This window comes from Sus scrofa, chromosome 5, assembly GCF_054392235.1.
Source record: "Sus scrofa isolate SSC_HxYL_T2T_F1_AM1 chromosome 5, Sscrofa_HxYL_maternal_Yorkshire_Landrace_v2.0, whole genome shotgun sequence".
Taxonomy (NCBI): domain Eukaryota; kingdom Metazoa; phylum Chordata; class Mammalia; order Artiodactyla; family Suidae; genus Sus; species Sus scrofa.
Genome location: NC_139387.1, coordinates 2,810,427 through 2,822,875, shown reverse-complemented (window position 1 = coordinate 2,822,875; position 12,449 = coordinate 2,810,427). Strand labels below are relative to the sequence as shown.

General features: G+C 58.1%; 1 protein-coding gene across 10 annotated transcripts in view; it reads left to right on the top strand.

Moving 5' to 3' along the window:
- The window catches only part of TBC1D22A (TBC1 domain family member 22A), a 319,360-nt gene that overhangs the window by 16,705 nt on the left and 290,206 nt on the right, over positions 1-12,449 (top strand). For all 10 annotated transcript variants that reach the window (XR_014845565.1, XR_014845567.1, XR_014845568.1 and 7 more), the window contains exons 2-4: positions 7,528-7,584; positions 8,387-8,727; positions 11,525-11,698. Coding sequence is in view for 6 of the 10 variants with exons in the window: in XM_085025349.1 (XP_084881475.1) it covers positions 7,528-7,584; positions 8,387-8,727; positions 11,525-11,698 (572 nt within the window). In the remaining 4 variants the exon portion in view is untranslated. The remainder of the gene's footprint in view (positions 1-7,527; positions 7,585-8,386; positions 8,728-11,524; positions 11,699-12,449) is intronic.

Genomic DNA, 12,449 nt, shown 5'->3' with positions numbered 1-12,449 from the left:
GGAAGTTCCTGGACCAGGGATTGAACCCGAGCCGCTCCAGTGACAATGCTGGATCCCTAATCCTCTGCGCTACACAGGGGCTCCATTGATGACGCACCAAAGGTTTTAACTTGGATGAGGTCCAGTTTATCGCTCGTTGTTGATTTTGGTGGTGGGGTAAGAAAACATTGCCTGACCCAAGTTCTCAAAGATTTACTGCTGCGTTTTCTGCTAAGAGTGTTATAGTTTTAGCTCTTACAGTTAGGTCTTTGATTTTGTTTTGTTGTTGTTGTCTTTTTGCCATTTTTTGGGCCACTCCTGTGGCATATGGAGATTCCCAGGCGGAGATTCCCAGGCTAGGGGTCGAATCGGAGCTGTAGTTACTGGCCTACGCCAGAGCTGCAGCAATGTGGGATCCGAGCCACGTCTGCAACCTACACCACAGTTCATGGCAACGCCGGATCCTTAACCCGCTGAGCAAGGCCAGGGATCGAACCCGAAACCTCATGGTTCCTAGTCGGATTCGTTAACCACTGAGCCACGACAGGAACTCCTAGGTCTTTGATTTTGTTAACTTTTTGTATCTGGTGAGAGGCTATGTTGCAACTTTTTTTTTTTTTTTTTTTTTGTCTTTTTAGGGCCGCACTTGTGGCATTTGGAGGTTCCCAGACTAGGGGTCCAGTCAGAGCTGTAGCCACTGGCCTACACCACAGTCACAGCAACTCAGGATTTGAGCTGTGTCTGTGACCTACACCACAGCTCACGGCAACGCCGGATCCTTAACTGACTGAGCAAGGCCAGGGATTGAACCCGCATCCTCGTGGATACTAGTCGGATTCTTTAACTGCTGAACCACAACGGGAACTCTGAGGTTGCAACTTTTTTTTTGCTATTTTTAAAGAGCAGCTTTGGGTTCATAGCAAGGATGAAGGGACCGTGCAGAGATTTCCCAGCACCCTTCCCCCCAGGTGCACAGCTTCCCCCGTGATCACCGTCTCCCACTAGATGGTGCAGTAGTTACAGCTGATGAACCTGCAGTGACAGGTCGTTGTTGCCCAGGGTCCGTAGTGGACGAATTCGTGTTCACTCTGGTGTTGTGCCTTCTCTGGGTTTGGACAAGTGCCTGATGGTGTGGGTCCGCTAGGATGGCGTCGCATGGGGTAGTTTCACTGCTCTGAACACCTGCTCTGTGTTCTGTCTGGTCACCTCCTCCTCCCCCAGCCCCTCCAGCCACTGATCTTTTACTGTCTCCGTAGTTGTGTCTTTTCCGGAGTGTCATGGAGTTGGAATCACTCTGTATGCAGTCTTTTCAGATTGGCTTCTTTCACTTAAAAACATGCATTTATGGTTCTTCCATGTCTTTTTATTATTATTATTATTATTATTATTGATTTTTAGGGCTGCATCTGTGGCATTTGGAAGGTCCCAGGCTAGGGGTCAAATCATAGCTGCAGCTGCCAGCCTACACCACAGCCACAGCAATGTGGGATCCAAGCCACATGTCCAACCTACACCACAGCTCACGGCAACGCCGGATCCTTAACCCACTGAGTGAGGCCAGAGATGGAACCCGCATCCTCATGGATACTAATTGGGTTCCTTGCCACTGCGCCGCAGCGGAAACTCTCTTCATATCTTTTCATGACGTGATGGCTGATTTTTTAGTGCTGAATGCTATTCCATCGTTTGGCTGGACCACAGTGTATGTATCCATTCACCTCCTGGGAGACATTTTGGTTGCTTCTAAGTTTTGGCAGTTATGAATAAAACTGCTGTAAACATCTACCTACAGGTTTTGTGGGGACTTGTTTTCTTTTTTTTCTTTTTCAGCCGCGCGCGTGGCGGCGTGTGGGAGTTCCCAGGCTGTAGCAATGCCCATTACTCACCCACTGCACCACAGCACGAGCTCCTACCTTCTCTCTTCTTTCTTTTCTTAATGTATTTTTTTGTTAGAGTATAGTCGATTTACAGTGTTGTGCCAGCCTAACTTTTCATTTTTTTTCTTTTTTGGCTGCCCCGAAACATACGGCGTCCCCAGGCCAGGGATCAGATCTGTGCCATGGTTGCGACCTAAGCTGCAGCTGTGGCAACAGCGGATCCTCCCATGTGTTGGTCTGGGGATCGAACCTGCGTCCCGGTGCTTCCCAAGACGCCGCCAATCCCGTTGTGCCGTAGCGAGGACTTCTAAGCTTTATTATTACGACTTTTTTTCAATAATGATTTTTATTGTTTTCACCACAGCTGGCTTACAGTGTTCTGTCAATTTTCTGGGTACAGCATGGTGACCCAGGTAACGTACCTGTATGGATTCTTTTTTCTCACAGTATTATGCTCCATCGTAAGTGACTAGACATAGTTCCCAGTGCTATACAGCAGCTAAGTTTTCTTTTTTTAAAGCTTATTTAAAATTTTTTTTTTCTTTTTTGGCTGTCCAGCAGCATATGGAGTTCCTGGGCTAGGGATCAGATCCAAGCGGCAGTTGCGGCAACGCCGATCCACTGTGCGGGGCCAGGGGTCGGGCCATGTCCCAGGGCTTCCAAGATGCCGCCGATCCCGTTGTGCCACAGAGGGAACTCCTACTTTAATGTTTTAAATTGAGGAATAGTCGGCTTACAAATGTCGTCTCAGATGTGCAGCACAGTGATTTGCTGTTTTTGTAGCTTATACTCCATGTGAAGTTGTTACAAGGTGCTGGCTCTATTTCCCGCGTTGGACGTTACCCGCTTGTTACCTGCTTTCTACCTAGTAGGTTGTGCCTTTTCATCCCCTTCACCTGTCCTCTCACCCATTCCTCTCTCCTCTGGTAGCCACCGATTTGTTCTCATTACTCTGAGTCTGTTTCTGTTTTGTTACTACTCATTCATACATTTTATTTTTTAGATTCCATGCATGAGTGAAATCATACGTTGTTTGCTTCTCTCTGTCTGGCTTATTTCACTCGGCATAATACCCTCCGGGTCCACCCATGTGGTCACAAGGGGCCGCTGTCACTGTTCCCTAGGGTCGAGTAGGGTGTGGCTTCCCCTGTGCGTGTGGATATCTGGTTGTTCCGGCACCATTTGTTGAAAGACAATTCTTTCTCCATTGAGGAATCAAAAGAATCTTTGCCCAGACACATGGCTCAGGCAGAGGCAGAGCTGTTCTGGTAACGGGGAGGGGAGCTGGAACCCACCCACCTCCCCACTGGTCCTGAGTTCTGAGGCCACCTTTCCCTGATGCATTGTCAGTGCAGTGGCTCGGGTTGCTGCTGTGACTCGGGTTCGATCCCTGGCCTGGGGACTTCCACATGCCGCTATATCCTAGACAGAATATAGCAAAAGAAAATAAATTCTAGGTGATTGGAATCTCAAGGGTAAAGAGTGACACTGTGGAAGCGTGAGACACGCCCACGGTTGAGTTTTTATGTGGTCTCAATAGGACTGGCCATCTGTGTCCTCCCCAAGTTCACAGGTCGAGATCCTCAGCCGCGTGACCTGGCGTCAGGAGGTGGGGCCCCCGGGGGGTGATGCGGTCCTGAGGGTGGAGCCCCGGTGAGTGAGGTCGGCGACCGTACAGAGGCCCAGAGCGCTCCCCTCCCGTCCCCGCCATGGGCCTCAGCCCCGTGGACAGGTGACCGGCAGCGGGAGGAGCCCAGGCTCTCACTTCCTGGCCATTGGTCTCTGGGTTGGTCCTTACGCCAGCACCCTATCGACTTGCTTCCTGAGGCTTTTAGTAAGTTCTGAAGTCTCGAGGTGAATTTTGTCAAGTGTATTTTCTGTAACTGTTGAAATCACTATGTAGTTTTTGTCCCTTTTTCTGTTGGGATTCTGTTTTTTTTTTTTTTTTCCCCCTGCACCGTGGCATGAAGAGGATGGAACCCATGCCATAGCTGTACCCAGAACCACAGCAGTGTCAACGCTGGATTCTTAGCCCACTGAGCCATGCGGGAACTCTGGGATTTTTGTTAAGTCAGCCGTGCATTCCTTGGATAAATCCTATTTGGCCCTGATCTGTAATCCTCTTGTTTTTATGTTGTTGGCTGTGGCTTGCTAGCGTTTTGTGGAGTTTTGTGAGTCAGTTTGTAAGAGGTGTTGGTCTGTGGTTTTCTTCTTTTGGGGTGTCCTTGTTGGGTCTGGCGTCAGGATAAGGCAGGCCTCAGAACGAGTCGGGAGATGGGTGGGCCCCGGCTCCCCCCCTTTACCACAACAGCCCTGCCTCTGCCTGTGCCCTGGGTCTGTGCAGAGATTCTCTTGACAAGTTGGTTCACTGTGAGGACACAGTGAGAAGCCAGCTGTCTGCGAAGCGGGAAGGGCCTTCCCATCAGACACCAAATCTGCAGGCGCCTTGCTCTTGACTTGCCAGCACGCGTAACTGTGAGACTTGGTTGGGATGAGCCGCTGGGCGCGTGGTGTTTTTGCTGCAGCGCCAGGATGGATAAGGCAGGCGGGAGGGCTTTTCCAAGTGGAGTCGTGAAAGCAGCGCTCGGCTCGCAGGGTGGGAGCGAGATGACCTCACAGCATAAACCTTGGAGCCTCCCACAGACCAGGAAAGGACTCGCCCGCATTCGGTTTCTCTTGCTGCTGAGACGCGTGGCCACACACCTGCGGGCTCCGCCCAGCACATCTTCATCGTCCGGCTCTGGAGGCTGGCATCACAAACGGATGCACTGGGGGAAGCAGGGTGTCGGCGGGCTCTCTGGAGTCTCCAGGGGAGACACCGTCTCCTTGCCTCTGCAGCTTCTCGGGGCTGCCCGCGTTCCTTGCCTGTGGCCCCTCCCTGCCTCTCGTGACCTGCCGTCAGCATCGTGCCCACCGCCCTTTCCTGGTCTCGACGCCCCCGGCCGCTGCTGGGAGGTTTCCCACTTAAGGACGTGCGCTAGATTGAACCTGCCTGGTGACGCAGGCTGCTCTCCCTGGGTTGTGCCTTCACTCACATCTGCAGAGCCCTCTGCCACGGCGTGACGCGTTCACACATGCTAGGACCAGGATGTGACATTCTGGGTACCGTTCTGCCCACTGCACCACCTCCGTGCTCTGTCTCCAGAGGGGTTTATACCAATCGCTAAGAAAAGGGTGAATGCCCTCTTAGAAACACAGACCCAAGGTCCGAACAGCCAGTTTACAAGCAGAGGTAGCGTGTGTGTTTCAGGCTTGTTCAGCCTCCCTAGGAATTGGGAAGGGGCGCGGGCAGCTCGGGGACCCCCTTTCCCATCACACAGCAAGGATTTGTGGCCCTTGAATAACACGGGTTGGAACTTGGTGGGTCCACCTATGTGCGCGTGCTTTTCGGTGGTAAGTACTAGAGCCCTGCCGCATCCCCCAGGGCTGAGCCTGCAGGACTGTGTGCGCAGAGGGCCGGTGGTAAGTTGCACGCGGATTTGCACCGTGCGGAGGGTCAGCGCCCCAGCCCCCGTGCCATTCAAGGATCAGTGTCGATACCAACAGCCTTGGCGTGTGCATTCTTAGTGTCCCAGGCATTCCACACCTAGGACTTTATCCTCAAGAAGTTGTCACGTTTGTGTGAACGCATTGTCCCCAGAGGAGCTTATTGCTGCTCTTATAACCACGCACCATTTGAAACCAGTTCAGTGTTTGGCAGTCAGCGCTGGTTAAACACGTTACGGTGTAAGCATGTGTTGGGACAGTGTGGGATTAGAGGTGAGGTTGTCGGGAGGTGGCACGGGCAGTGATGAGTTCGCCAGTACTCACTGGACTGTTGTGACTTTTTCTGGCTGTGCCCACGGCATGCAGAAGTTCCCAGGCCAGGGATTGAACTCGGACCACAGCAGTGATAGTGCTGGATCCTCAATCTGTTGCACCACCAAGGAACTCCAATATTATTATGGTTTTTAAAAACTTTGAAAACTTGGAAATGATTATAGATTTATAGGTGTTGCAGAGAAGTGTGTGAGGAAATCCCACGTGCCCTCATTATGGTTTTTTTTTTTTTTTTTTTCCTTTTTAGGGCTGCACTTGCAGCGTATGGAAGTTCCCAGGCTAGGGGTCAAATCAGAGCTGTACCTGAGACCTACATCACAGCCACAGCCACAGCCACAACAGGTCTGAGCCGCATCTGCAGCCTAAGCTGCGGTTTGTGGCAACGCCGGATCTTTACCCCACGGAGCGAGGCCTGGGGTCGAAATCACGTCTTCCTGGATACTGGTTGGGTTCTTAACGTGCTGAGCCACAGTGGAACTCCTCATGATGTTTTAAGTGTACACACGCTGCATATGTTTCTGACATGTGTCACATAACGTAAAGTGAGAAGACGGACGTACGTGCCTCGAAGAAGAGCAATATGGGGAAAAGGAGTCCTGTTCTATGACCAAGGAAGCAGGCTGGGGCTCATTCTGTTGTAGAGCTGCGGTGACCTTGGTCTGTACACGGACACCTCAGTGTCTGGTTTGCTCTTTGATGCCCTCACCCGACAAGGCTCTGTGTCAGAGGGCGACAGCGGCCGTCTGTGCCATGGGGACCACATCAGTGAGCACTCTGCCTGCCTGTGGCTTAGACAGACAAGGGCTTGTTCAGTTCATGCTGCGGAGGCCCGAGGGAGGTGTCCCAGGCTGGGCTGGCCACTCTCAGACCCACGCCCCGGCCCCGTCACCATCACGGGAGGCTTTATTGCTCGCGCTCATTTTGCGGGCGGCAGGCTGGCTGCGGAACTTCTCTCCTCCCGTCTGTGTTCCGGGCAGGAAGGAGAGGGGAGCCCGGGGCTGGCCTGTGCCCGCTGAGCTTTTCTCCTCTCTTTGGCCAGGGGGAGCCTTGTTTCTGACTGGCTGCCTGGGCCCACAGTCATCCCTGGCTGGGAGTCAGGGCAGAGGAGGGGTGGGGGTGGGGTGGCTCAGCCACCAACGAGGGTGTGTGCCATGCGGCTTATTCTGTGTCCATCTCTTTTCCAGATCTGCTCTGATGAACGCAGACTTTCATAATGAAACCGTTGCATATTTTTGAAAAAATTATGCATATATATACCCACGGCACATGGAAGTTCCCAAGCTGGGGGCTGAATAGGAGCTGCAGCTACTGGGCTACGCCACAGCCACAGCAACGTGGGATCCTTAACCCACTGAGCGAGGCCAGGGATTGAGCTCAAGTCCTCATGGACACTAGTTGGGGTCGTTATCACTGAGCCAGGACGGGAGGTCCCTGAAAAAATTGTATTGATCGTCTCTTTATAATTCTGGATTCCGTCTGTAGACAGGTTGGTGCCATAGGTGAATTTCCAGGTGGACATTTCACGATCAGTCTTTTTGTCCGAGAGCAGAGGCTCCTGTCGCCTTGCGGAGGCCGAGCAGCTCCCCAGCCTTGTCCCTGGTCGGTGCCTGAGGCTCTGCGGGGACACTGTTGTTGGGCTGTGGGCCCCTCCCGGAGGCCCATTTGCAGGGAGGCTGAGTGCCCCGCTCGTCTGTGGCCTGCGGGCTCGTTCATCCCTTCCACACTGGCCTGCAGGACCCGCAGGGGCTGCGGTTGCTCCCCAGGCATGGGTTTGGAGGGCCGGTCTTCCTGGCTCAGTGGGGGGCTCCTGGGAGCTGAGGAAAAGCTAACTTGTCCCTTTCTTTCTGAATAGCATCCAGCATGTGTATGGCGCCCAGCACCCCCCGTTCGACCCTCTGTTACATGGCACGTAAGTGACACCTCTGTTCTCGCAAGGCTGTTGTCCAGCCCCGGTTCGGGGGCTGTGGTGAGCCCCCACCCCCACCCCAGCTCCCTGGAATTCCTGAGGGGAGGAGAGTGGCTTTTGAGTCCACAAACTCAGATCAAGCTGTTGCTGCATGTGAGGCGCTCGGGACCTGCTCCCAGGGGGCATTTGCTGCCCTTGCTCTGTGCCTTCCTCTCCTCCTGGCCTGGACCTGGGCTTCTCCCCCGGAGGCGTGTGTGGGAAGGGGTGGCTTGGGGGGCCCGCTCGGGTGGGGCGAGTTCCAGACACGTGGTGGGGCCGGCGTTAGGGGGCATCCCTGAAACCACCGTGTCCAGATCCCCCTGCCACAGGCCCGTGTCCTGTGAACAGTGTCCCCCGCCCCCACCCCGACTGCTGCCCTGGGAGGTGTGCGGAGGTGAGCGGGTGTGCGGGCGCCCCTGCCAGGAGGCGGGGGTCGCTCTGCGGCGCTGTGTCCTGGTCCGTTGGCCTGTGGGCGGGGCGGTGCGACTGTCGTGAGGCCTTGTCCTCCTGAGACGCAGGCTGCTGTCCTGAGAGCTTTGCCGAGTCCCGCTCTGGGTGCCTCCGGATCATGTCTGCTTTTCTTTCTTCCTTTGACAAACCTTGGCTGGAGGACAGTTGAGGGCGGCGGCGTGCTCATTTCCGCTGGTGTTTGCCTTGTCCCTTGCTCTTGGCTCGCTCGGGCGTCTGTCGGGCTCCTCTCTGACGTCTCGGGGCGCCGCTCCAGCCTCCGAGGCGCCCGTACAGAGGCCTGCCCTCTCCGTTGCAGCTTGCTCAAGGCCGCGCCCAAGGTGCCCACCACGCCGGTGAAGGCCAAGCGAGTCAGCACCTTCCAGGAGTTTGAGAGCAACACTAGCGACGCCTGGGACGCCGGCGAGGACGACGACGAGCTCCTGGCCATGGCGGCGGAGAGCCTGAACTCTGCCGTTGTCATGGAGACGGCCCACCGCGTCCTGCGCAACCACAGCCAGCGGCAGGGCCGCCACCGGCCGCGGGAGGCTGCGGAGCCCGAGCAGACGCCAGAGCCGTCGCCGGAGCCTCCTGTGGTCCCGAGCGGTGACCTCCGGTTGGTGAAGTCTGTCAGCGAGAGCCACGCGTCCAGTCCCCCAGGTGGGCGGGGAGGGCTGTGGGCGGGCGGGGGGCCTCTCCCTGGGCTGGGGGTCTCTCCCTGGGCTGGGGGTCCCGTCCTCTCCTGCAGCTGCCAGGCCCTCGGAGGCTCTTGCGGGCCAGCAAGCAGCTGCACTTCCTCTTGTCCCCCCGGCGGAGCATGGCTCCTCAGCTGGGGTGACAGGGCGGGAGCTCGTGGGCTGCTAGGGGGACCCCGCCCTCCCCAGGACCCCTGGCTGCTCCAGGGGACGTTTCCAGTCGAGGGGCCGGGCCAGCCACGTGCTCGGGGCCTGGGCCTCCTTGGCCACTTCCAGTGATTCCTTCCAGGGCACACGGGGGCTCGGTCTGCAGGGGATGGGCGGCTGCCCTTCGGAACTGCCAGGTTCAGATTACGGACTGTGCAAGCGTGAGCTCGTGGCTGCGCCTCGTGTCCGTGTGCCTGGCACTGCCTTCTTTACTTTGGCTTGTTTCGTGTTGGAGGGTCTGAGATAGAAAACAGTGTGGTCACGTGATGGGCATCTGTGGTGGCTCAGGGACTGTTCTCAGGCTTGGGCTACCCCGGGGGACAAGCTGGGGGAAGTCCTTGCTCTGCGGAGCCTCCATTCTGGTGTGGGGGGGTGGACACCGGCCACATGCGGTCAGTGAGGGGCATGAGTGTTGGGCCGGGGCAGGTGCACGGGTCAGAGTCGAGGTGGGACGTGGTCCCAAGAGCCAGGTGGGCATGGGCTCCGACCCTAAATTGGCCATCAGGGTGGCCGTGGGGAGGGCAGCAGTGTCATAGAGGTGGTGGGTGAGTGCAGGGACTCTGGGGCAGGGGGCCAGCACTGCAGCCACACACCTGCTCGCCTCTCCCCACGGTCTTCCGGGGGTTGGGTGCTTGTCTGTTGTTTACAGCTGAGCAGACGAGGTCATTGTCACAGCCCGAGCTTACCCGCTGGTAGATGTGGAGTTAGGTTTCAGTCTTAGGTCTAGGTTTCCAAAGCCACTTTCTAGGAACTAACTAAATGTTACATTCTTCTTAGGTGAGAATGCTGTAAATTATTTCCTGTGGTCAGTTTTCATATTGGAATCTGAACTATTTTTTTAAAAATAGGGTGACCTTGAAATATTTGAGTTTAAAAATGGAAGGACATCCTGTTGGGGCTTTTAGGGGCTGATGGGAAATTCCTGGGACTAACGAGGGGCGCGCAGACTGCCTCCTGTGGGCGCCTCCCCCGGGTGGCTCAGCGCTCCCAGGCACCCCTGCTTGCTCCTGCTGCTGCTGCAACCCTGCGAGCCACAGGGCAGTGTCTGCCGCCCCTGGGGCTGGTCGAGCCTCTAGAATGCCTGCCATATCCGGGCAGGTCCCGCGGGGCGTGCCTGGGCCTACAAGGGGGGGCTCATCTCGGCTGAGAGTGGTCGGAAGTTTGTGCCTCAGCCTGGAGACCGAAGTCGGAAGTCAGGTGCCAGGGCTCTGGTGGGGTGGGGTGGCTCTTCTGGGGGAGAGGCCACCTTCTCTGCCTGTCCTCCCGTGGGGGAGAGCTGGCGGTGGCGAGAGGGAGCTGTCTCATGGCTCTGATCCCATCCGTAAGGGCCCCCTCGTGGCTTCTAGTCCTGACCACCTCCTAAGGCCACCACACGGGGGTGGGTAGGGCTTCCGCTTGTGACTGTCGGTGCACGATGCCTGTGGCTGTGGTCGGGGACCCTGACCAGAGGCCGGCTTTGGAGGCCTCCAGCCACGGTGGGAGCCCCGGAGGTCACCTCGGGATGGCATGGCCCCAGGCGGGCCACGTAAAGGACGGCCCAGGCCGCTTGTGCCAGGAGGGCAGTGATCTCTCTCCTTGCGGGCCAGCCGCTTGTGAGCGCCTCCTTCGTCGTAATTATGCTGGCTCGTGTTTAGTAACCGTAAGCCAAGGTGGTCACCGGGACAGCCCCCTCCGGTGCCATGGGAAGACAGACACATCTCAGTGCTGCAGCCACAGCCTGGGCGCAGCCCCGGGGCGGCTCCCTCCACGTGCGTGGGGACGGGCCTCTGGCGGAGACGCGGGAGAGATGGAGTGTTGGCGGGGGGCATGGGATCCAGGGGCACCCAGGGGCGGGTGCTCTGGACTTGTCTTGTTGAGGAGGGCTGGGGGCACGTCAGGGAGGGCCTCAGAGAGGACGCGATGCCTGCAGGGTTTCCGGGAGCACAAGGGCTCCTGGTCAGGAGGTGAGGCCACCCTGGCCCAGGGGAGGTGCAGGTCGCCTGGGCCTTGGTGTTCCCGGGGGCCTCAGCGGCGTGCTGCATCCAAGGGCCACGTGACCTCCAGGGTCTTGCTAGGCTGCTTGCCAACACGGTGGGACCAGGGTGCCACTCAGTGTCCTCGGTGCCCAGGGTGCGGGGAGACGGGCATGTTGAGACAGTCCTCAGCCCTTCGTGGGTGTTGCCCCCCAAACACAAGCCTGGGTGGCTGTCCTCCAGGCCCAGGCGACCCACGCAGGCGCCCTCCCCCGCCCACACCAGCTGATCCTTCGGTCGCGTTAGCCAGGCAGGCTGGCGGGGGCGGGGGGCGGCCCTGACCGCCAGCAGCCCTGACCTGTGTGGTCGCTGTCTGCTTGTCTGTGGGTCCGGGTCACTGGGAACGCACCTCCTCCTGGCCATCACTGGCTGCTTTCCCTCTTACCCTCAAGGACCAGCTCCACGCTGCCTGGTGCTGGGAGGAGGGGACAGCTGTGACACGGCCCCATCCGTGGGGCAGTGTGGCAGGCGACGCCCCCTGGGTGGCGAGCGTGGCCGAGGTGTGCCCAGAGCCTCACCTCTGTTCCCTCTCTCCCTCTGCAGGAAGTGCCAGCGCCACTGTCCCTCTGCGCAGGTCCCCGTCTCTCCCCAGCTCCGCGACCGTCACACTAGGGGTGTCCGACCCCAGTGCCCTCAGCAGCTCGGCCTTAAGTGAAAGAGACGCCTCCCGGCTGGACAAGTTCAGGCAGCTGCTCGGCGGCCCCAACACAGACCTCGGTAAGTCCCGGGGCGAGGCCGCACGTGGCTGCGCCCTGCTTCTGGGGGCCCGGATCCGAGAGGCGCGGGCGCTGTCACTTAGTGCCCGGGCGTCCACGCCAGCCACCTGCTGAGAGCTTGGGGCTGTTTCACGCCGGTGAGTCCGGAGGATAGAGGCGGGCTCTGAACGTGCTCCTGTGCGGTTGGACCTGCGCGGCCTGCTCGTTTCTCCTAATGCCCCGTCTGCTGGCCTCTTCGCCTTGGCAAACTCTGCGGGGCTGGCCGGCGGGCACCGTCGTGTTCATGGGGCTGGAGATCAGGGCGTGACCACCGTGGTGACCGCGGCTGACTGTGCACTTCCTGCGAGGGGCAGCGGGTTGGCCAAGAGAGGGAGCGCTGTGGGGCAGGGCCATGGGAGGGCGTGGGCGGAGGGCCCAGCAGGGACAGGACGGGCACCCGCATCGTCCTCGTGGTCAGGATGCCCACGCAGGTTCTCCGCAGCCAGGCTCTGAGGCCTGCTTGCAGTTCGGCTGGAGATCCACTCACATCCCGGCCCCCATTTATGTCTCTCTCGCGGGGCGTTGCTCTGCTTGGCGCCCACGCGTCCTGGAGGGTGGAGGTGGCCGTGGTCCCCAGCTCACTCACAGCTGCGCTGAGGGCAGGCTTGTGGCGGGCAGTGCCCCGCATGGCCAGCAGGTGGCACCTGAGGCCTGCGGATGGAGGTGGCCGGGCCAGCCAGGGCCTGCAGAGGCTGAACCGCAGGCCTGGCCCT